The sequence below is a fragment of the Schistocerca americana genome, chromosome 1 (assembly GCF_021461395.2).
Source record: "Schistocerca americana isolate TAMUIC-IGC-003095 chromosome 1, iqSchAmer2.1, whole genome shotgun sequence".
In the NCBI taxonomy this organism is placed as follows: Eukaryota; Metazoa; Arthropoda; class Insecta; order Orthoptera; family Acrididae; genus Schistocerca; species Schistocerca americana.
The window spans coordinates 1,059,323,188-1,059,349,713 of NC_060119.1; the positions used below are offsets into that span (position 1 = coordinate 1,059,323,188).

The 26,526-nt window shown below is 43.1% G+C and overlaps 1 protein-coding gene across 1 annotated transcript in view; it reads left to right on the forward strand.

Annotated features, from left to right (window-relative positions):
* Positions 1-26,526, forward strand: part of LOC124596297 (cytochrome P450 4c3) — a 293,573-nt gene that overhangs the window by 33,537 nt on the left and 233,510 nt on the right. The window contains exons 2-3 of the mRNA XM_047135397.1: positions 10,958-11,073; positions 20,367-20,457. Of these exons, the coding sequence (XP_046991353.1) occupies positions 10,958-11,073; positions 20,367-20,457 (207 nt within the window). The remainder of the gene's footprint in view (positions 1-10,957; positions 11,074-20,366; positions 20,458-26,526) is intronic.

Genomic DNA, 26,526 nt, shown 5'->3' on the forward strand with positions numbered 1-26,526 from the left:
ATAAGAATTCCCCCTTATTCTGCCAACGGCCTTGTCAAAGAGCGTGGAGGAGCGGACAGAGGTACAGGGCACTCTCTCTTGCCCTTCGGGTGGGTAACTGCCCTAAAGGATGGAAGAATTAGCAATGAAAAACGGCATGAGGAAATGGATATCACTGCATTAGACACAGGGCATATGGTCTGTAATTGAAAAAGCGTCATAATGAGCTCTCCAATGGGAAAAGATTGGGGACTAGTCCCCAGTTCGGATGTCCGAGGGCGGACTGCCAAGGGGACGTGACCATGGGAAAAAGATGGAATAACCAACGAAAGGATAACATTCTAGGGGTCGGGGGTGGAATGTCAGAAGCTTGAACATGGTAGGGAAGCTAGAAGATCTGAAAAGAGAAAGACTATGCCTCAGTCTAGATATAGTGGGCGTCAGTGAAGTGAAATAGAAAGAACACAAGGGTTTCTGGTCAGACATTTATGGCTTAATGCCAACAGCAGCAGAAAATGATGACGGGAGTAGGATTCGTTAAGATTAGGAAGGTAGGGCATAGAGTAAGTTATTGTAAACAGTTCAGTGATAGGGTTGTTCTCATCAGAGTCCACAGCAAACCAACAACGACAACGATAGTTCAAGTATATATGCCGATGTTGCAAGCTGAAGATGAGAGATAGAGAAATTATATGGCGATACTGAAGGGTCTAACGGTCATGTGGGATTTGAATGCAGTTGTAGGGGAAGGAGTAGAAGAAAGGGCTACAGAAGAATATGGACCTGGCAGCAGGAATGAGACAGGAGGAAGACTAATTGAATACATTTCAGATGGTAATAGCGAATACTCTGGTCACGAATCACAAGAGGAGGAGGTATGCTTGAAAAAGGCCGGGAGATACGGGAGGATTCCAGTTAGATAACATCATGGTCAGACAGAGATTCCGAGATCAGACAGTGGATTGTAAGATTTACGTAGGAGCAGATGCAGATTCAAATCACACTTTGGTAATGATGAAGAGTAAGGTGAAGTTTAAAAGATTGGTCAGGAAGATTCAATGCGCAAAGAAGTAGGATACGGAAGTACTAAGGAATGACGAGATACGCCTGAAATTTTCCGAGTCTATCGATACTACAGTAATGTATAGCTCAGTAGGTAGTTCAGTTGAAGAGGAATGGGCATCCATAAAAAAGGCAATCACAGAAGTTGGAAAGAAAGACATGGGTACAAAGAAAGTAACTGAGGTGAAATCATGGATAACAGAAGAGATAATTCAGTTGATCGTCGAAATAACGTAGCACAAAAACGTTCAGGGAAGTTCAGGAACACAGAAATACACGTCACTTAGGAATGAAATATGTGAGAACCGTAGGGAAGATATGGAGAAATGACTAAATGAAAAATGTGAAGAAATCGAGAAAGAAATGACTGTCGGAAGGAGTGACAGAGCATGTGGAAAACTCAAAGCAATATTCGATGGAATTAAAAGCAAGAGTGGTAACATTAAGAGTGCAAATGGAATTCCACTGTTAAATGCAGAAGAGAGAGAGAGAGGAGATAGGTGGAAACAGTACACTGAAGGCTTCTGTGAGGGCGAAGGCTTGTTTGATGACATGATAGAAAAAGAAACAGGAGTCGCTAAGGAAAAGATAGGGGATCCAGTATTAAAATCAGAATTCAGAAAAGCTCTGGAAGACTTAAAAACAAATAAGGAAAAAGGGATAGATAACATTCCATCAGAATTTCTAAAATACTTGGGGAAGTGGCAACAAAACGATTATCATCTTACTGTGCAGAATAGATGAGACTGGCTATATACCATCAGACTTTTGGAAAAAACGTCATCCAGACAATTCTGAAGACTGCAAGATCCGACGAGTGCGAAAATTACATCGCTATCAGCTTAACAGCTCTTGCATCCAAGTTGCTAACGAGAATAATATACAGAGGATTGCAAAAGATAATTGAGGATGTATTATATGACGATGAGTTTGGTTTCAGGAAAAGTAAAGGCACCAGAGAGAAAATTCTGAGCTTGCGGTTGACAATGGAAGGAAGACTAAAGAAAGATCAGGACACTTTTTGGGATCTATCAACCCAGAAAAAGGGTTCGACAATGTAAAATGGTGCAAGATGCTCGAAATCCTGAGAACAATACGGGTAAGTTGCAGGGAAAGACGATTAAACACAATATGTACAAGAGGCAAGAGGGAACAGTAAGAGTGGAAGACCAAAATGGAAATGCTCAGATTAAAAAGGGTATAAGACAGGGATGTACACTTTCGCCCCTAGAGGTCAGTCTGTTCGTCGAAGAAACAATGACAGAAATAAAAGAAGGGTTCAAGAGGAGGGTTATAATTCAAGCTGAATGGATAACAATGTTGGGATTCGCTGATAATATTACTATATTCAGTGAATGTGAAGAAGAATTACAGGATCTGTTCAATGGAATGAACAGTCTAATGAGTACAGAACATGGCAAATTACAGGATCTGTTCAATGGAATGAACAGTCTAATGAGTACAGAACATGGACTGAGAGTAAATCGAAGAAACACGAAAGTAATGAGAAGTGGCGGAAATGAGAACAGCCAGGAACTTAACATAATAATTGGTGATCACGAAGTATATTATGTTAAGGAAAGCTGCTACCTAGGCAGCAAAATAACCTATGACGAATGTAACAAGTATGACATAAAAAAGCAGACTTACACAGGCAAAAAGGGCATTTCTGGCCAAGAGAAGTCTAATAGTATCAAACATAGGTCTTAGTCAGAGTAAGAAGTTTCCTAGAGAGAACATTTGGAGCACAGCTTTGTACGATAATGAAACATTGACTGTGGGAAACACGGGACAGAAGAGAATCGAAGCATCTGAGATGTGGTGCTGACAGAAGAATGTTGAAAATTAGGTGAGCGGATAAGGTAAGGAAAGAGTAGGCTCTTCACAGATTCACGGATAAGGTAAGGAATGAGTAGGCTCTTCACAGATTCCGCGAGGAAAGGAATATATGAAAAACACTTACAAGAAGAAGGTACAGGATGATAGAACACCTGTTAAGACGTCAGGTATCGACTTCCATGGTACTAGAGGGAGCAGTAGAGAGAAAAAACTGCAGGGCGAGACAGAGATTGGAATACATCTATAAAATACACTCCTGGAAATGGAAAAAAGAACACATTGACACCGGTGTGTCAGACCCACCATACTTGCTCCGGACACTGCGAGAGGGCTGTACAAGCAATGAACACACGCACGGCACAGCGCACACACCAGGAACCGCGGTGTTGGCCGTCGAATGGCGCTAGCTGCGCAGCATTTGTGCACCGCCGCCGTCAGTGTCAGCCAGTTTGCCGTGGCATACGGAGCTCCATCGCAGTCTTTAACACTGGTAGCATGCCGCGACAGCGTGGACGTGAACCGTATGTGCAGTTGACGGACTTTGAGCGAGGGCGTATAGTGGGCATGCGGGAGGCCGGGTGGACGTACCGCCGAATTGCTCAACACGTGGGGCGTGAGGTCTCCACAGTACATCGATGTTGTCGCCAGTGGTCGGCGGAAGGTGCACGTGCCCGTCGACCTGGGACCGGACCGCAGCGACGCACGGATGCACGCCAAGACCGTAGGATCCTACGCAGTGCCGTAGGGGACCGCACCGCCACTTCCCAGCAAATTAGGGACACTGTTGCTCCTGGGGTATCGGCGAGGACCATTCGCAACCGTCTCCATGAAGCTGGGCTACGGTCCCGCACACCGTTAGGCCGTCTTCCGCTCACGCCCCAACATCGTGCAGCCCGCCTCCAGTGGTGTCGCGACAGGCGTGAATGGAGGGACGAATGGAGACGTGTCGTCTTCAGCGATGAGAGTCGCTTCTGCCTTGGTGCCAATGATGGTCATATGCGTGTTTGGCGCCGTGCAGGTGAGCGCCACAATCAGGACTGCATACGACCGAGGCACACAGGGCCAACACCCGGCATCATGGTGTGGGGAGCGATCTCCTACACTGGCCGTACACCACTGGTGATCGTCGAGGGGACACTGAATAGTGCACGGTACGTCCAAACCGTCATCGATCCCATCGTTCTACCATTCCTAGACCGGCAAGGGAACTTGCTGTTCCAACAGGACAATGCACGTCCGCATGTATCCCGTGCCACCCAACGTGCTCTAGAAGGTGTAAGTCAACTACCCTGGCCAGCAAGATCTCCGGATCTGTCCCCCATTGAGCATGTTTGGGACTGGATGAAGCGTCGTCTCACGCGGTCTGCACGTCCAGTACGAACGCTGGTCCAACTGAGGCGCCAGGTGGAAATGGCATGGCAAGCCGTTCCACAGGACTACATCCAGCATCTCTACTATCGTCTGCATGGGAGAATAGCAGCCTGCATTGCTGCGAAAGGTGGATATACACTGTACTAGTGCCGACATTGTGCATGCTCTGTTGCCTGTGTCTATGTGCCTGTGGTTCTGTCAGTGTGATCATGTGATGTATCTGACTCCAGGAATGTGTCAATAAAGTTTCCCCTTCCTGGGACAATGAATTCACGGTGTTCTTATTTCAATTTCCAGGAGTGTAATTAAAGACATAGGGTGCAAGTGCACTCTGAGATGACACAGGAGAGGTATTCGTGGCGGGACCGCGTCAAACCAGTCAGAAGACTGATGACTAAAAAAGAAAAAGTGGCTAAAGACCATTGTTCACAGCGGCAAATAAATGTGCAAATTTGCACGTGTTCAGTGGACCAGACAACTCAGAATCTGGACAATAGCTGACTTGGGCGTGCATTGTGATCCGACGAGTGGCGATTAAACTTCTTTTCAAATGATGCAAGTCATCGAGTGCATGGACGACCTAATGAGGCAGTTAATACTCAATGTGTGGAGGGTGTAGTACAGGCGATGGTGGTTCTGTGATGCTTTTAGGGTGTTTGTGAACCGTGACGTAATCCCACGCATCCGGCCTATCATGAACACGAATCTTTCCTCTACATCATGATGGGTATTTTGTGGGCACTCCTGTCTTCCTAGTGACAAAAGTCGTGTTCATAGGTTTCACGAACACTCAGACACCCTATCGTACCTCGACTGGCCCACTAAATAACCCGATCTTAATGATCTTAATCCCATATAAAATTGTAATATTGGGTGTAACGTAGCAATCGACGTCACCACATCTTGGTAGCTATACGGGATCTAGTCATCGATATATAGCATCGGCTGGAGACGTCACAACTGAAGATACTTTTAGACTCTCTTCCTCACCAAATTGAGGCTACTGTCAAAATTTAAAGAGGTGTTACAGCACTTTAACCTGATGTCTTCGGGAAGCTGACCATTATTAACGTGAGGGATCATAAGATCTGTGGCAAGACATATTATTTTGACATTTAGATGGCTTACTTTACTATTTGAAAGTGTAATATCCTCGGGAAACTGCTTGAATTGAGCTTCCGAGGACATTATTATATGATTTTTTCCCTTTGCCCCTGCAAATTTAAATAAATAGTCAGCGATTGAACAAGAGACTGCTTTTTTGTGTTCTGACTCCATCTTCGCAACAACTGTCCGTCATTTGCAACTAAAATTATGGGCCTGGAAGAATGAGCAAAGAAGAAACGTTTCAAGTTCTCAACTAAAACATCTGTGTCTCTATTTGCTACTCCTTTTTTTCCTGAACTGAGGATGAGGCAAACTGTTCTAAATTCTTAAATTCTAATGTGGCGGCGAGGTTTCTGGGTCGCACATCTGATTTTAAACTACCTCGTTGCCACATCTTTGGGATCTGAAATCACGGCCCAAAAACCTTTGAATGTTTTCAAGTGGTTAAAACAACTCAGTTTGAAGATACTGACTTTTGCTAAAATAAATCACTTTATTTTGCTACACCACCGTAATATCCCTATACGTATATAATAATTCTATACATAGCCATCATTTATGACGACATGAATGATTACGCATGGGGATGATAAGGCGACTGTTTCTGTCCCTCTTTTACTATCGAAACTGGCAGAAAAACAGTTTAAAACTGGCGGAAAAACAGTTTACTTTTTGTTTTCAACTTGACGTATTTTAAATTTTACGAACAACGCAATTCGTTGCCTCACATACGGATAATAGCAATATTTATTTCGGTACGATTCGTTTCGGCAGCACGCTGCCTTTTTCAGGTGACATCTATTAATTAAACTATTTTGTTTAAACGTTTTAGTGTGAGTTGAACATATATTCCAATTTCTGCAATGTATATGATTAAACAAAAACATTGACATCAGTACATTGCTACATTTCTATGTTTAAACTGGAGTTAAAGACAACTGTACAGGTAAGATATTTAAGTTGAACAGTAATATTATTACACTTAAATTACTCTAAGACAGCTATTAACACTAAACGAAAGTTGTCCTCACAGGAACCATGGGAAAGATTATATAATTAATGAAGTTTACTTACACTAAAAGAATGTGACCACAAAATGATTGTTTTTATTCCAATAATCACAGAAAATATTACATAGTTGAACACATTCTTAAGGAAAGATCCAGGACTTACGTGTTTATAATGTTTCTGGATTACTGCTGTCTAGCTTGTCATTCATCAACTTATTTCCACATTTTCTGCCATTTATGAAAATTTGGTGTTCTTCATATGAGTCCATTTCACAGCCTTTGTCTAGTCTACGAAAATGTTTAAGATCAATTTCAGTATCTCTGGAATGGGCGTTCAGTGTCATTAATGCACGTGGTTTTTGGTGATCTGGAGTAACTGTTAGTGTGGTATCGTCTAAATATTGTGGTGCCTTAGCAAACTCGGCAACTCGTCTCAATACCACGGAATATAACGATGTCTCACTGCATACTGCCACAACGAATGGGAGGTGCTGTCGGAGCCACACACTCTCTCCTAGCTCCGCAGCGCCGCCGCACAGAGGATAATATACAGCCGAGCACAGGAACACTCAGCCGAGTTCGTGACCTCCGATCAAGCAGACAACATCGTCTACTCAGGAGGCATGCGTTCCTTACGTCTTACAGTTAAGTCATTCTGAACTCTGTACTTCAAGAGAAGAGTTAATAAATGTGTACATCAAGTGATGCTTTAATATTCAAAGACGGTTGTAAATATTCGGCATGTTTCTGTGGCAATGGATTACATAAAGGTAAATAAATCTTTTTATCAATCTTGTAATAAAGTGAACTCATATTTCATACGTAGCAATTCCACTCCATCATCTCCTAGAGCAATAAAACAAACCACAGTTATATCAGGCGATTGTAGGTTCATCCGGTCATAAGAGTTAGTGCGCTATGCCTAGACAATGTATATTAAAGTGAAACTTTATTTAATTATTTAGCAGCTACATTGGGAATTATCTTGAAATGTATTAGTCACGCTTAGTTCACAGATGTATGCAGGCTTCTTGCGATCTCTGTTTGGCTGTGGAAGCGTAATCTGTCGTTGCGCTAGAAAATAATACTTATAATGTTACACGTGGTGATTTTTGTGGGAATTAGGCTGACCATTGTGGCTATTAGGACCAGCCTCTGTGCTGAGGCTCCTGAACCACCAAGTAGTACTCGGCGGTGATTCCTCATGGTGTAGCAAGTCTTTAAAATTTCGTCCCCTGCATACCATACCATTGATCACAAACCAGTCGTTAGCGAGCAATGAGAGTTTTTGACATTCTTGCGACGTATTGTCTTTAAAAACGGGTGTGGCTGATATTAGTGTTTCATGCCGAGGTTGGAGCAGATTAGCGTCTTCTTAATAGCTCAGAATTACTTTTTGATTTGATAGATTTTAAAAACAGTGTTTGCTGCCTACAATCAATATTTATGTCTTACTTTCCCTTTATTTCACAAAGCACCAAGATTTCAAGGTGGTAGATGCCAACGATGCTAGGCAAGGGGGCTTACAGTGGCAGCTCAGTCATTTTTCCTGGCAATGTTCTTAGGATTCGCTTTCCAAAAAAAAATCATCCGCTCGAATCTGCAAGGCACGAAAACAAATGAAGTGTCATAATAATAAGAAATCAGTACTCTCTACCAGTTCCATTAGTGCTCTGTAAGTGATCAGCAGAGAAATTTTCAGAAGAAACACATTACACACTTCTCCCATTTTAATAGCAGCGGTTAGGTATCAGGGTACATGGGAATCTTGTGAAACGGCCAAGCAGAAGTAGCAGCCAAACAACTCTTCAGGGATCACAATTAGTCCACTCCTCCGAGGGCTGTCACCTCGCTGTTGAGTCAAAGAACCATATAGCTGAGGGAAGAATGGCGGTCAGTACGGGGCAATAAACTTTAGTTTTATTCATTTTAAGGCCAATGATTGATTAGATATATTTTCTGCTGTATTATTATCGATCGTTCTTTGCAGAACATCTCCCTTATATCACAGTTTTTAAAACTTATGTATATATATACGGGGTGAGTCACCTAACATTATCGCTGGATGTATTCCGTAAACCACATCAAATACTGACGAATCGATTCCACAGACCGAACGTGAGGAGAGGGGCTAGTGTAACTGGTTAATACAAACCATAAAAAAATGCACGGAAGTATGTTTTTTAACACAAACCTACGTTTTTTAAAATGGAAGCCCGTTAGTTTTGTTAGCACATCTGAACATATAAACAAATACGTAATCAGTGCCGTTTGTTGCACTGTAAAATGTTAATTACATCTGGAGATATTGTAACCTAAACTTGGCGCTTTAGTACCACTCCTCCGTTGTTCGATCGTGTGTATCGGAGAGCACCGAATTACGTAGGGATCCAAAGGGAACGGCGATGGACCTTAGGTACAGAAGAGACTGGAACAGCACATTACGTCCACATGCTAACACCTTTTTATTGGTCTTTTTCACTGACGCACTTGTACATTACCATGAGGGGTGAGGTACACGTTCGACGGGCGTTTCATAGGACGTGGAGGACGCATAATTTGGCCAGCCCGTTCTCCTGATCTTACACCTCTGGACTTGTTTCTGTGAGGTACGTTAAAGGAGAATGTGTACCGTGATGTGCCTACAACCCCAGAGGATATGAAACAACGTATTGTGGCAGCCTGCGGCGACATTACACCAGATGTACTGCGGCGTGTACGACATTCATTACGCCAGAGATTGCAATTGTGTGCAGCAAATGATGGCCACCACATTGAATATCTATTGGCCTGACATGCCGGGACACACTCTATTCCACTCCGTAATTGAAAACGGAAACCACGTGTGTACGTGTACCTCACCCCTCATGGTAACGTACATGTGCGTCAGTGAAAAAGACCAATAAAAAGGTGTTTGCATGTGGACGTAATGTGCTGTTCCAGTCTCTTCTGTACCTAAGGTTCATCACCGTTCCCTTTGGATCCCTACGTAATTCGGTGCTCTCCGATACACACGATCGAACAGCGGAGGAGTGGTACTCAAGCGTCAACTTTAGGTTACAATATCTCCAGATGTAATTAACATTTTACAATGCAACAAACGGCACTGATTACGTATTTGTTTATATGTTCAGATGTGCTAACAAAACTAACGGGCTTCCATTTTAAAAAACGTAGGTTTGTGTTAAAAAACATACTTCCGTGAATTTTTTTATGGTTTGTATTAACCAATTACACTAGCCCCTCTCCTCACGTTCGGTCTGTGGAATCGATTCGTCAGTATTTGATGTGGTTTACGAAATACATCCAGCGGTAACGTTAGGTGACTCACCCTGTGTATATATATATATATATATATATATATATATATATATATATATATATATATATATATATATGTGTGTGTGTGTGTGTGTGTTTGCGAAAGGAGAAAAAGAGAGAGAGAACATATCCAGAGTAATTCAAAAGGTTGTGCACAAATTGGTGGAGCTGATAGAGGAGTAGAAATACACCACCTTTGGAATAAGAAATTATGGCCTTGGAATTAACCCTGAGACATTACAAATCATTGAAATGTCAGTAATGATAGGGTTAATCAAAGCAAAGTTCAACAAAATTAATGTACTGCTTCTGTGTACCGTAGGCGTTGGATCGAAAGGGAAGATCCAATTGCATTGCCACCTCGCTATCATAGCGTGATGAATCTTGGTTTACCTATTTATTTATTTTTAATTTATTTGTCTATGTTTTGTGACAACACGTCAAGGCTTCGTGATCGTAACACCAGTTCCCTCCGAAGAAAGTTTCTCACCAGGATACTTGCAGCTTCTGACAAGCCTCGTGCGATGTCTGGCGTGCACCAGAATTTTCTCCAGAGTTGTTTTGCCTGTCTTGAGTATGGTGGTCGCCTTTTTGAACATCTACTGTAATGTACGACATTGTTAAGTACATTATCTTCGTTGAACTTACTACCCATTGACTGACTAGCTGTTTCTGACATTCCATAGCCTCCACTGGCTCAGAATTGCTTCCAAGACCATAGGTTCCTATTCCAAAGTTGTTATATTTCGATTCCTCTGTCAGCTACTTCAATTTGTGCACAACCTTTTGAATCGCTGTATTTAGCTTTTAGAAAAACATATTTTAATCTTTACGAACTTTTGATTTTTATTGTTTTTAACTACACATTTCTCGTAAGATTTTAATAAATGAGCTAAAGACCTCCCTCTCATACACCCAAATATTAGGTATTATAACCGCCATTAACTTCTAATACAATGAGCAACCAGATGTACCAATTCGTGAAAGTACTCAAGCATCTAGAACAGATGCTTTTGATTGATCGTATAACAGATCAGAGTTCTATTTGTTGAGAATGGAAGGTAATTATGCCACATTTCGGTCGTAAGATACGTACGAACCCAACTATTACTAGTGACAGCATTGCAACGTATTGACACAACTGGCTATTTGCTCGCTTCCCGTGAAGCCATGTCCCGCCTAACCCTTGGTCATCGCTCTGAGAAACTTGCTGCGTGGGTGTTAGCAGCGTCCATTTGTTGACGGATGGAACATCTGTCTGTCTGCAGAACTCTTCGCCCGCCTGACGGGCACGACGAGGATGTGGGGCCAGAAGTCTGGAGTGAACAAGGCGTGGCACGGATCGCGGCCATATGTCCAGCTGTTCCAGCCAGAGGTGGTCGAGGTTAGAAGCTGCCAGCCAGGTGGAGGTGTTGTGTCGCGTGTGAACAGGTGTGGGTGGAGGTGTGGGTGGAGAACACTCCAACACTGACTGTGGTGCTGGATCCGTGTGGCGGACGGTGGAGGACAATAACACAAGACTCGTGTGTTTCATTGGTGACATTCTGCTTCCCAGCAAGTACCAAATGCTTGTGTCAGGACATAGATATTCCTGGATGGGAGATGACAAACCACATGCAACATCACTGTAAGATTTTCTGTAATGTCATCCGATGTAACACTTCCTTTTCATCCTGGAAGACCTCATGAAGGAAATCTTTTATGTGCACCGTCTATACTGAGTTGATTCAGAGGACGCAAGCAATCACTGATGAGACGAACAAGAAGCGCTTCTGCCGAAAACACGATATTGTTTATAAAACCAAAATTAATTTTTGAAAAATGTGATCTTTCATTTGCCAGCAAGGGGCCATATTTTCATGGTAGTATGCTCCAAAAGAGAATATATGAATATTTTTCATCATTTGGTGATGGCTCCATAATTCTAATAAAAACTAATACAAATTGTTTAAAGAAAAGTCTACTTTAGCAATTGAGTTGATAGAAGGTGAAGGACAATAACACAGTACTGACCTGTTTCGTTTATAATATTCTGCTTCCTAACAACTGCAATTTTTTATGCTACAAAAACTTTATTTCTGATCAGAACATGATAAATGAAATGCAACAGCACTATTATCTTTGGTGCAACATCATGTCATATAACATTTTATTATGATACTGGGAGACGTCACAAGGGAAGTTACCTGTCTACACCGGCGACATTAAGTGGATGTAAAGGACTCAAGCAAGCACAAGTGAGACAATTTCTTAACCTGTGACAGTTTGAGCAATTCCTATTGACTGGCGATGACTCCATAAATCTAACAAGAACTAACACAAATTGATGGAAAGTGTTTTTTAGCAACTGTGTTGATTTTATTCCAAGACTAGTGCTGTTGGATAAAAACATTGTCATTTACCATTACGTAATTCTGTACTAGGCAATCGACAACAAGCATTTGTTTTTGTTCAGTCATATACAACAATAGACGCACGTATCGCAACTTTTAGATTTATGATTTTCTATTACTTTATACTGAAAATAATGCAAAATGTTTTTCGATTGTATGAAAAAGATTCTCCTTTCAGCTATATTGTTTATCAAGTGATCAGTACAAAAACAACCAGTTTTGGGGTCATGTGATCCCACCCTCAGGAATCTGTCGCAGACTGCTCCTGAAAGACTCATCAAACTATCGCGGGTTCAGCCTTCAAAAGTTTGTGTCAACACGTCTCCAATAATCTTAAAAGTTCATCGCAGTCAAGTCGTATTAGCCAAACTTCTACATGCACATGTTCTCAGTACATGGCATAGAAAAGGACTTGCGGAAACACCGAATGACTTGCTATAACCAACATACAGTATGAGTTGATAGCGTTGGCAAGTACGTTCAAGTACGACGGACATGCCAGGATTTCGTGATCTAGTATATATTAAGTGGTTTTAGGATTTCACTCAATCATTTTCTAAGGAAAATATTTTGGTGCTTTTTCTTTCGCAGATCAAATGCCGACTTATATGCAGCTCTTTCTATACTTGACAGAACAGCTCGAAATTGGTTGCGACAATTAGGTGATTGGCTAATGATCTGTAAGCCATTGGATTCAACGAATGCTGCCATTACATCTGTAGGGTAACCGAGAAGAAACACAATAACATTTTTTCCATATGGTTTAGTTTAACATCTGCTCGAATTTGATGAATAAGAGTGACCGCAGAACATTTTACCTGAAGAACTGTTAGTGAAACACATACCAGTAAAAATGTTGTAAATATAATTTTCAGCAAGTCATCTTTTTCAAACCGAAGTGTTTCCCCAGAGTTTATGGCTCCTGTTACGTTCTTCTATCTCTTATGACATTTCAAGATGTCGCTTTGCTCTGGTACCCTTTCACGGTGCAATTAGAAGTAACTTAATTTCACGATTGTTGCAGGACCTTATTGGGGACTTTTTGAGGCGATGGACATTTCAATCTTTCCATTACTGGACACCATTTTCGTACAGAACATAACTTTCTGACATGTTTACATCTGTAAAAAAGGAGAAAAATTTAATAGCTGTATTTCTAAGTTTGCACTTTTACGTAAGCAGAACGGATGTGAAATAGGGCCTCAATTAAGTTCCATATTGTGAGATAATATTATTTCTAGAGCAATTACATCTTATTGTTTGTTTTACATTAGTTAAAGACACTCATGAGCAGTTGAATTAATCATGCCTGCTCCACTGGAGAGACTGTAATCAAGGAACATTCCGAAATATCACAGACCAAATTTGAAAGACAGGTAACATTTCTACAAAATGGAGCTACACCTAACATTATCGTTTGCAAGCATAAGGTCCCGCGATGAACAGGTAAACGAAAAAAAAGAGGGCACTGGCACAGCTGTTGCGTAGTTCGCTCCTCTCCACATCCACATTTGTTATCCTCCGATTGGAGGCCACATAGTTTGAGGAACGACTGGACATTACAGACACCAGTTCTTGAGCTATTAAGGGACCTCCAAACACCCCCTGGTCGTTGTGGCCGGACGGAATACGTTCTCTCGGTTCCATCCCATCCTGTTATAAGGATTTCAATGTAAGGAGTCTTCCACCGTCTGTCGTTTCAAAGATTCCTCTGTTCGAAGGAAGCTTTTTCTTGATTTTAGCGAAGGCTGAGATATTTCAGGGCCAAATAGTGGGTGAGCGTCAGCATTTTCAGCCTTCAGTCATTCACGAACGGCGGCGACTTCTCAACGAATATTTGGAGGCGCGATGCAAAGCAAGATCATATCTTCTCGACAAGGGTAGCTTTGAGACACCCTGTAATCAGCCTGCAAGCTTCGATTAGAATAGGGATCACAGATTTGGCACGAGATGATTGATATGAAACTGGGATGGTATACTCAGACGAAAAATAGAACAGAGCCAATGCAATTGTTCTAATAACTTGATATTTATCTCTCCATTTTGTGCCTTTTAACTTTCTCAAGATTTTATTTCAAGTGCTGGTTTTCTGTCTGACATTGGAACAGTGTTGCCTAAAAGTGAGAGAGCGATCCAGAGTTACTCCGACGTACCTTGTAGCGAAACAATTTCCCAAGAGGATGCCGTTCCAAGAGACATTCACTTTTCCTGAGACCTATCTGTTCCTGAGATGTAAAGTACAGAGTAGAGTTTTTAAGGGGTGGGCTTTAGATAGTATAATTGGATAATGTAATAATTGTGTGTGTATGTGTCATTTAACTGGGAGTCGCCGAAGTGGCGTCAAATCGAAAGACTTGCACCAGGCGAACGGTCTATCCGACGGGAGGCCCTCGTCACACGACATTTCATTTAACTGGGACGTTGTCAGATCACGAGTCTGCCGTCGGCGTATTTGACTGCGACGAGAAAGTGTGTACACGTTATGTTAGACACTTCATGTCCGAGGTCTTGCGAGCACTGGGGCACCAGGACAAAGATATACACTGAGATTCTCTGTTTGAGAAAAAAATTGCCAATATATTTTGTCACGCAATATAAAGTATTGATGAAAATGGTCGTCATAGGCAGTCGCCGACTGTAACAGCAAGTGTACGGCGCACAAAGAGGCAAACCACTCGCCATTTCAGAGCTGGGCGACAACCAATGGTCAATCGTACCACCATCGTTCACTTCCCATCACAGAGCAAAGAGTTTCCAATGATGGGAACCTAGCACCTGGATTAATGAGTGACAGCACACGTTTGTACATATCCATGTTTGGCACTAGTACACTGAAACCTACGCGAGGGCACACAACCTACCTACATCTACATCTACACTGATAAGCTAGAACATTATGACCACCAGGCGATAACAGTGTCGCACGGCGAGGAATGACTGCTAGTCAGACACTCGCATGGTGCATGTAATATCAGTGAGCCTGCTTTCCATGAATAGAATGGGGAAGGTGCGAAATCTTTCTGAGTCTGACCGAGGGCAGACCGTCTTGGCCCGGAGGTTTGGCATGAGCAGTTTGGAAACAGCTCGACTTGTCGGGTGTTCAAGGAGTTCAGCAGTGATTGTCTCAACAGGTGGCAAAACCAAGGTGAAGCCACGTCCAGACGTCATTGGATTAGGCAGCCACTTCTCATTACAGATGTCGGACGTTGTAGGCTGAGCAGACTGGTAAAACAGGACAGGAGGCGAACTGTGGCGAACCTAACATCAGGCTTTAATGCTGGGCAGAGTACAAGTGTGTCTGAACACACATTGCACCAAATACTGCTAACGATGGGCCTCCGCACGACCCAAGCATGTGCCAATGCTAACACCACGACGGCGGCAACTACAATTTAAATTCGCAGATGACCATCGGCACTGGGCGTTGGTGCAGTCGCAGAGCAATGCATTCTTTATCATGCAGGTGGGAAGGCGCGAATCCGTCGTCTTCCAGGAAAACAGCTCGTTGACGCCTGCACTGTGGGACAGAGACAAGCTGGCGTCGGCTCCATTGTATTGTTGTTTTTTGGGGGAGGAGACCAGACAGCAAGGTCATCGGTCTCTTCGGATTAGGGACGGACGGGGAAGGAAGTTGTCTGTGCCCTTTCAAACGAACTATCTCGGCATTTGCCTGGAGCGATTTGGGGAAATCACGGAAAACCCAAATCAGGACGGCCGGACGCGGGATTGAACTGTCGTCCTCCCGAATGCGAGTCCAGAGTGCCGCTCCACTATGCTCTGGGGAATATTCAAGTGGGTGTCCATGGGACCAGTGGAGCTCATGAAAGGCACCCTGAGAGCCACGGAGTATCTTACACTGTTTGTAGACCACGTACACCCCTTCATGACGATCATGTTTCCCTACGGCAACGGCATTTCTCAACAAGATAATGCGCCATATCACAACTCTAGGTGTATGATGGAGTGGTTAGAGGAACACAAGGGCGAGTTCCAGTTGAAGTACTGGCCCCCCAGCTCGCCAGATCAGAACACGGATGTGACTGAACGTGGCATCAGAGCTCTTCGCCCCCCTTCATGGATTTTATGGGAATTAGGTGAGTTGTGAACAGATGCGGTGCCAACTCCTTCCCTCCAGTGGCCTACCACGGCGTCATTGCTTCCATACTACGATGCGTCGCTGCTGTTATCCATGCCAAAGGTCGATATACCGGCTATTAGGTAGGTGGTCATAATATTCTGGCTGATCAGTGTACAGCTACATATCTTCTCCGGAAGCCACTATACAGTGGATAACTAAGGGTACATCTCACCAATATTACTGATTTTATGTTCTGTGCTAGTTGCCTACTGAGCGAGGAAAACTACCTGGATGCTTGTGTATGCATCCGAACCTTTCTTATCTTATCCTCGTGATCCTTACGCAAAACGTACGATGGTAACAGCATAGCAGTCCGAATCAGATTCTCTAAACATACTCGACAGAGTTTCGCAAGAGCAACGTCGTCTTTCTTCTTGGTATTTCCATTTACGAGTAAGTTCCTCGAGCATTTCCTTCACATTTCGTATGGGTTATACCTACCTGCTACGGTTCTAGGAGCATGTCTCTGAATTCGTTCAATGTCAGCCCTCATGTCTACACGATAAAGACACCAACCACTGGAACAATACTATAGAATTGGTCGCCCTAGCCCAGTGGATCCTAACTTGTGGATAATTACCCCCTGAGAGGTTAAATGAAATTTTCTGAGGGATAAAAACAAAATGTATTTGACTACGTTTCAATCATTGAACTAAGTTATTTTTAAAAGATCATTACCATTATCACAATTTTGTAAGTCTGTAATATTTATTATACGAGTTCTCAATAATTATTTTTTCTCAATTGCCGGCATTAAAACGTTTAATACGTGATACTATGTCGAGGAGGTTCGTCAGTAGTCCATCCCCTACACACATACTTTGTGCTTTGATCCAGACATCGCTGGCGGTAAAATTAATACATATACGTTACGAACGTTAAATATCTCACGTAAATGTTTTTCCCAAGTTGTAGATAGTTCCTGCAACAGACCTGAAATTTCAGTACTCGCTTCTAAACAGACAAATGAACTGACAGCATGTTACGACACTAACTATTTAATGGCTACTACAGTATTATTATTATTATCATCAGATTGATCAGATACGAAGCATTAACAATCGGAAGCATGTTAGTTAGAAGTAAGAGTTAAGCAATCGAGTGATTTAGAAACAGTATAGTGCTCACATTTTAGTTTGGTTAATTTTCAATAGGGGTGTAGGTGAAGTAAGTGCCGCTGAGGAGAGGAATAGGGTAGGGGCAGCATGTTTTGTAATATATGTTCTGCCCTCTCTGAGTAAAGTTAGCTTTCTTATCTGAGAAGGAGCTGCATGTAGCATTCGAATGCACTGGGAAATTGCTTCGTCATTCATTCATTCACACAGTCACACATACACATACACATACACATACTACCCAAACACAACACATGGAGAAGAAATGTGACATTCAAGATTTATAAATGCGGAAGTAGATTTTTGACATTGGTAGTGGGAAAAAAACTGAATAGATTTGGAGCACGATTTATGATGCGCAAATATAGAAAAAAGGTTGTTAGACGTAAGTAGAAGCAATTGTCCCATTGATTCATTGATTCGTGGCTTAAAAAAACACAAAAACTAAATCTTATTCACCTTTCATCATTTTAAAAATAAATGTGTTCAAACAAAATTCTGTTTCATTTTTAAGTCTAGTTAGCTGCTGATGCTGACGGTGGTGGGATGGTGGGGAAAGTGGCGGAGGGGGGTGGGGGGGGGGGGTGGGGGGGAGGAGGAGCAAGTACTAATGTCAGATTGCACTCAGGGGTAATGGTCTAAGACAGGTTGGGAACCACTGCTCTAGCCTCTTAGTCTCTTGTGTGCGATCCACTTTACAGAACTGCACATTTCCAGAACGTAACACATCAGTCACGTATTCGCCTTCCCCACACTGATTTTACATGCTAAGACCTTCAACGCTAATTTTGAAATCGGGGACTACCTGGTTCTTTTTTCTTATAGGTCTTATATTACACTTATCCCCATAGAAGGACAGGTTTAGGATGGTAGTGAAAGTATTGTCGTGTTTGAAATATTTACATGATATGAAATGGAAAATCAGACGCGTCTAATAGTACAGGTTCCCATACTCCGATGTGCATCCATTTGTTCGCTTACAAATATCACAAGCGACATGATTCTCCGATGCACCCTCACCTCATCTTTCTCCCAATAGATACCGAAATGTTGCAGAATAATTTAAGGAAGATCCCGTAAGCACTGAGGGTGCATGCATTGCCCAGCACGTCGCATTACCTTAATCATATGGCCATACATGCTTTGCCAGTGAACAAGATGTATGCATCATGGATCAACAGCCAACCAAACTCTGTAAGTCGTGTGCACCAGATAAGTAATCGTAGATCAAAGTGCTTACATACCGTGAAGTTTGCCTTGACAACCGGGACAAAAGTGATGCTGTCTACTACAAGGTAGGTGTCAGGAAGGTGCCATATATTCAGTTTCTCGAGAGTGTGAAAGTCTACTTTCGAAATAAATAGAAATTAAATTAGTTGAAGACACTTAATAGTGCCCATAACAGCTGAGGGCTTCCAGCACACAATCCAAACAACCGCCGCTATTCGGAGCTGTAGTCGCTGAAAAATCCAAAATGGCAATGGTGAGAAATTTAAAAAGTGTAAGATGGTGGTTGTAGGAATTTCAAAAAATGAAAGATGGTGAAAGTAACTCGTTTTGCTAAGTTTAAAATGGCGGGAAATAGAAAGAAAATATGCAGGATGGGGGAACTAGCCAAGTTGTGATTTTTAATTCCTCTGACGTAAACGATCTCCATATTTTTAAACATGAGTCAAAATTTAGGTAACTTGGTACAGATTAGATATTTTGATAAACGTTACAAACTGTCTGTATACGTTTGAACATGGCACGTAATGCATATGTTTCATTTACTGTAGAACATGGCACCATCCTTTATTCTAATATCAGAGGGGTTACAAAGCACGGCTGCTTTAGTTCCGCCATCATTGATTTTTTTTAAGTTTCCCGCTATTTTAAACTTAGCACAACTGACAAGGGAAAGGCCTCAGACACGGCTAACCGATTCGGCTCAGATTTGGCAGGTCGCTTGTGTACAACCTAAAACGAAGGACTCTAAGATATTTTGGCTCAACACCCTCCCGTTTTTGAGAAAATCACCCCTAATGTTTATGTTGAGCAATCAACTCAAAATTGGTGGGATCGATAGATAATTGTAAGAAGAGTATTTTTCATTATCAGGTACGGGGTCCACAAACGCATACTTTTCCAGAAATCGAGGAAAGAAACTTTTACAACTGCCGCTTATGTACCCACATGGTAAACGCTTTTCGCCGAGAGGCCGAGAGCAGTATGGTTTTCATTTTTTTTTATGTTTTTTGTATCAGAATTCGTGGTGATAGGAGGGTTAATAAGGTACACAACTCAACACGGAATTATAATAGTAATAAGGTAGGCAAACTAATTTCCTAAACGCCATGAATTAGTAAAGAATTAAGCTTTTAAGCCTTGTCACGTGAAAACAATTCCGAGTAGAAGTGCTGCGAATTCCTCCTCCAAAGTATCTTAAGACGCCTGCGTTATAGGTTGTACACAAGCGACCTGCCAAATTCGAGCCGAATCGGTTGGCCGCGTCTCAGGCCTTCCCCTTGTGAGCTGTCTCTGCCATCTTCCGTTTTTTTTTTAATTTTCTGGCATTTCCAATTTGCATTTTTCAGTGTCACCCACGCCTTCAGCCGCGCGGGATAGCCGCTCCGTCTCAGGCACCTTGTCACGGTCCGTGTGGCTCCCTCCGTCGGAGGTTCGAGTCCTCTCTCGGGCATGGGTGTGTGTGTTGTCCATAGTGTAAGTTACATTAAGTAGTGTGTAGGCTTAGGAACCGATGACTTCTGCAGTTTGGTCCCATAAGACCTTAGCACAAATTTCTTCACCTTCTTGGATTTTTCGGCTACAGCAGCGCCGACTATGGCGGCTGCACGTATTTGTGCTGGAAGCCCTGGAGCCATTCTATCCATAATTAATCTCAAAATTGGTTTACTGAACTTAGAGGTCAATAACAGATGGACAGTCTGGTGCAAAAGAAAAAAACGTGCTGTTTGCAGAGAACTTATTGTGAGCACAGTTGCTCCAGTAACAGCTGACAGAGAAACATGAGTGTCTTTCGTGTTGGCAGCCCATCCTGAACAGCAACAAGCACATCGAGAAGAGCGGAGACTACGTGTACCTGCAGCCTTGGCTCGGAACTGGTCTGCTCACCAGCGGGGGTAAGTTCTGCTCTAGCGATCCTGATGTCTTCTCTCAATCACACATTCACACAAACTGGAGATTTTGTTGGATTAGTTTAGAACTAATGGTCATTGGTTGTAAGTTATCAAATACCTCTAAAAACATAGCTCGGTCGTTACATGGGTAACTCTTAAATTCTTGATCGAAGAGTTCTAGAATGTTTCTCACTAATCATTTCTTTCCGCTCAGCTAATTGTTTGTGTATGTGAGAAACGCAAGCTGCACCATGGTTCGAAGACCATGTGAAATTTTGGATTCCCCTATAAGCAGTTACAGTTGAGTCGGCGTAAGTTCGCTGACAGTTGCAGTGGACTAGGAGTGGCAGTTCCAAACGCCTGTATCAACCAATCACATAACGCGATTTTGTAAACGCGTCTATAGCAACGCCTCAGTATGGTCACAGCTCTGTAGACGGGTACTGTCTTTGCCTGCAGTCGTAATCGCTTAACAGTTGAAAGTTGACAACAGTACTGTGAGCTGTGAGTTTTCTTCTTACGCTGTGTCGACTATAGGTACGTCAAGGGTTAGAGAAACTATTACACACCATTTAGGAACAGACCATTCCTAGTAAATAACTGCAGCGTTTAAAACATATTATGGGATCAGGCAGCTTTAATAAGAGCATTACTTACTCACTTTCATATATATTCCCATGTGTTTCTTGGTATTCAATAAGCTGGTATTAATGTAGTTGTAGAGTCTGAATTCACCAAGAGCTGAAACACACATCACTTTGACGACAAAAACATTTAAAATGAACCGGATATCCAGCGATCATGTTGTGCCGGCCGGAGTGGCCGAGCGGTTCTAGGCGCTCCAGTCTGGAACCGCGCGACCGCTGCGGTCGCAGGTTCGAATCCTGCCTCGGGCATGGATATGTGTGATGTCCTTAGGTTAGTTAGGTTTAAGTAGTTCTAAGTTCTAGGAGACTTATGATCTCAGCAGTCGAGTCCCATAGTGCTCAGAGCCATTTCAACCATTTGATCATGTTGTATAGATTTTGAACGTGCCAGGGGGTTTCAGATCAGCGCACACTCTGCTGCAGAGTAAAAGTTCCTTCTGGAATACTTTGAATGCTAAGCTTATGTTTTTCTGACTTTCTGGAATTGGATGCAAGCTCATTTCTGATAAATGTGTGAATTACGTTTACAACAGTAATTAACTGAAATTTTGTAACTGCTGCAAAATAAATTGAGCAATATTGAGGATATTCATCCCAGTTGTCAACTGTGTGATTATTGCCTCAACCTGTTTTGGGACAACATTATCCCATTTTCAAGTGCAAAGACAAGCAAACCAGATAAAACAATCCTCGTTATACCAACGGACATATTGTTATGATGACGACCAACGAGTCGTTGCCAATGTTGATGGTTGCCAATGCTAAATAGAAACATATAAGTGACAGCAGGTTTTTCAGTAACGTCGATAAGGTGCTGGCTGCATGGTCTGGATCTGCAACGACTAAAATAATTAGGAGTCGTTGGTAAAAAATAATATATATTGTATTTAACTGGTTGTACAGGATTCTTCTTGGCTGTATACATATAATTATAAGCAGACAGCTATTGAGGTCTCACTTAGGCCATACGTTACTAAGCGCCTTGTTAGAGGTTGCTTCCTATCAGCTGAAGGCTATGCTACTTAACTACTTGACGTCCCGAGCAAGAGTTGAATAGAGCTCGCTAGAAACTTGATACAAGACGCGGAGCGGCGCTGGTCGCGACTCGCGGGTCCAACGATACTAATACGGACCGCGGTCGATAACTGCAACCCCTAACAAGTGTGGTATCTAACGGTGATACCACACATACAATGGTTACGTACTTGCTAAGTTATAACCTACCTCAAACAATTTTTTATGCCATTAGACCTTGTCACAATTTAAAAACAAGCTGCAAAAGTGCCTTGTCAGCCTATCATTTGGGCGGTTATTGATAAGTCCTCATGCCACCCCATAAACATAAATTAGCATTTTTCAAAAATACGGTGCACATGGCTAATTCCATACCTCTAAGTCCGGAAAACAAGAATGAGGAAATGAAAACCCTTACACAAATAGCGATAGAATATGATTTTAACTCGGGTTTGATAAATCGACTGGATGTAGCAGTTAGGCATGGTAGCCAGCAAAATGATAAAAATTCAGAAGAGTCATACCGTAATGGGGGACCATCTCACATAAATTTGCGAGGTTTTTTTTAACAACAAAGGGATTAGAATTGTTTTCAAGACGGACTACAAATTAGGACAGATGGTGAGGCATTAGATCGACACTGATGAGAACTGGATGAGCAAATCGGGAGTTTATGACGAAAAGTGTCAGGAGCCCGTCCGGTTAGCCGTGCGGTCTAAGCACGGCTTTCCGGAGCGGGAAGGAGCGCCTGGTACCCGACACGAGTCCATCCGGCGGACTTGTGTCGATATGCGATGAGCCGGCAAGTCTGTGGATGGTTTTTAGTCGGTTTTCCGTCTGCCTCGGCAAATGCGGGCTGATTACCCTTATTCCGCCTCAGCTACACTATGTCGGCGATTGCTGCGCAAACAAGTTCTCCACGTACGCGTACACCACCATTACTCTACCACGCAAACATAGGGGTTACACTCGTCTGGTGTGCGACGTTCCCTGCGGGGGCCACCGTGGGCCGAACGGCACAATAACCCCGGGTTCGGTGTGGGGCGGCGGAGGGGTGAAGTGGACTACGGTAGTCGTCGTGGGGTTGTGGACCACTGCGGCTGCGGCGGTGCCGGAGCCTCTCCGTCGTTTCTAGGCCCACGGTTAACATACAATACAAAACAAATTGTCAGGATGTTGAGGCAAGATATGTGGGGCAGACGGGACGGAATTTTAAAGTTAGATTTAAAGAGCATAATAATTTAGAGAAAGGCCCGTCACCTGTAGCAGCGTTTGTTGAGGGAAAGCATGAAGCTGTTACACGTTGAAGAAAAAAGGTGGTTGCTATCAAATTTAGTAGAGATAGAGATTTATTGTGCCTTGAAAGAGGAGTGCGTCGGGGTTTTAAATGAGAGGACTGGACAGAAGTGTCTAAAGGGCATTTCTGGCACACTTTAGCGATATCCTCCTTGAAAGCAGTCAGCAACACACTTTACTCAGTGACATGATTTTCGCATGCTATTTCCTTTCAGACTGCAGCGTAAAGGTAGTGTTAAGTTAGAATGGGCTAGGACCAGACACGTATTTCTCAAAGATTTTATGATAGTAGTATATCGTTGGTCTGAGCATTAGCCTTTAAATAAATATCATCGTTGATAAGTGATGGCAGCGGTTTTCAGTTTGCAAGTTTGTCTTGGGAATATGGACGCACCAGCTTGCCATGTTTCATGTTTTACGGTTTGAGCTGAAAATGGTTCAAATGGCTCTGAGCACTATGGGACTTAACATCTGAGGTCATCAGTCCCCTAGAACTTTGAACTACTTAAACCTAACTAACCTAAGGACATCACACACATCCATGCCCGAGGCAGGATTCGAACCTGCGACCGCAGCGGTCGCGCGGTTCCAGGCTGAAGCGCCTAGAACCGCTCGGCCACACCGGCTGGCAGATTTGAGCTGACTATACACATGTGTAGCTTGTTTTTAAGTTGTGACGAGGCCTAACGCTATAAAAAATTTTTAAGGTAGATTGTATCTCATAAAGTATGCTACCCTTATAAGTCTGTCGGTATAACAAGGATTGTTTTATCCGGTTTCCTTGTTTTTAGCACATGAAAATGAGATAATGTTGCCCCAAAACATGTTTTGGCGATAATCACACAATTGACAAGTGGGCTGAATATCCTAAATATTGCTTGAGTAACAGTTGTTGGACAGCTTCACTTCACTTATCCCAAAATAAATGGAAATTAACGAGCGATATGGAGCATTGATTAAGACAAGACAGTAATATTTGGCAGGAGGAGATTCAAATTCCCGTCTCACGATACTAATTTCAGTTTACTGTCGGTTCCCTAAACCATTTCAGGTGAAGAAAGGTTTGGTTTCTTAAAGGCCAAGACGTTATTATCTCACCACTGTCCACCTGTGCAAGAGCTCTCTAATGACCCACCAAAGTCGGAACACTATATTCTAACCTCTTTTACTTTTTTACAGCTCTCTGTGTGAAACGATATCTGCCTAGGGACAAATTAAGGTCGATGGTCCGTAAATTGGAGGGCATTTCTGTGACCTCCTTATCATCGGGTCCAGCAATAAGTTTTTTTCTTGGATCACTAGAACGTTCTTTCGCACACTCTTAATAACTGATTGAGAGTTCGTAATGTAACTGCTGAGTTTTAAATTTGGACTGCCTGTGGAAGTCAATCCGAAACAGCACTGTTTGAAGATTATGCCCTGTCATATTCAAAATTCTGACCCATGAGACAAATTTAAGGATGCGATCTGACTGCAGAGTGACACAGATAATCCAAACCTAATCAAACTGTTTGTAACCAATTCTACATTCAGAAGAGCATACGTGCAGCGTGTCTGTAATGATCATCGTGTACATTAACCGAAACATTAGAAGTAGCCGGCCGAAGTGGCCGTGCGGTTAAAGGCGCTGCAGTCTGGAACCGCAAGACCGCTACGGTCGCAGGTTCGAATCCTGCCTCGGGCATGGATGTTTGTGATGTCCTTAGGTTAGTTAGGTTTAACTAGTTCTAAGTTCTAGGGGACTAATGACCTCAGCAATTGAGTCCCATAGTGCTCAGAGCCATTAAAAGTAGCGAACTGAAATATCGAAGTGGGGAAGTAACAGTCAGCTTTCAAGCTCTGTGTTGAATATTACAAGATAGAGTCCCATATCGCTGGCTGGGTTTCTACACTCATGGCCATAAATTAAGGATAATGTTGATACATGGTGAAACAACGCTCTGGTGGGCGGTTTGCGGGTTTAAATAACCTCGGGGTGTGACCATGCGCTCCATTTGAACTGCGGTCGTCGCACGGTGGCGCTATCAGCGGTCCACATACGCAGAGGTGTGTTGGTGCATGTCAGAGTACGGTGCAGCGAGTAAGTGTGCAGACGTTTTCAGACGTACTAATGGTGACTGTGAGTTGAAAATGGCTCAAAGAACACATATTGATGACGTTATGAGGGGTAGAATACTAGGGCGACTGGAGGCTGGTCAAACACAGCAGGCCGTAGCACGGGCCGTCGTTTGTCACAATGTGTGATCTCAAGATTATGGCAACGATTCTAGCAGACAGGAAACGTGTCCAGGCGCTACAGTATGGGATGTCGACAGTGTACAGCACCACGAGAAGACCGATATCTCACTTCAGTGCCCGCAGACGGCCACGTAGTGTAGCAGGTAGCCTTGCTCGGGACCTTACCGCAAACGACTGGAACAGTTGTCTCCAGACACACAGTCTACAGACGACTGAACAGACATGGTGTATTCGCCCGGAAACCTGCAAGGTGCATTCCACCGACCCCTGATCACAGGAGAGCCCGTAAAGCGCGGTGTGAAGAACACAGTGCATGGTCATTGGAACAGTGGTCCTAGGTTATGTTCACGGACGATTCCAGATATAGTCTGAACAGTGATTCTCGCCGGGTTTTCGTATGGCGTGAACCAGGAACCAGATACCAACCCCTTAATGTCCTTGAAAGGGACCTGTATGGAGGTCGTGGTTTGATGGTGTGGGGTTTGATTATGATTGGTGCACGTACACCCATGTACAGAGGTCAGGTGTATCAGAACGTCATTTAACACCAGTGTGTCCGCCTATTCAGGGGTTTAGTGGATCCCACCTTCCTCCTGATGGATGATAACGCACGGCCCCATCGAGCTGCCATCGTAGAGGAGTACCTTGAAACAGAAGATATCAGACGAATGGAGTGGCCAGCCTGTTCTGCAGACATAAACGCTATCAAGCACGTCTGGGATGCACTCGGTCGACGTATCGCTGCACGTCTTCAAACCCCTAGGACACTTCAGGAGCTCCGACAGGCACTGGTGCAAGAATGGGTGGCTATACCCCAGCAGCTCCTCGACCACCTGATCCAGAGTATGCCAAACCGTTGTGCGCCCTATGTACGTGT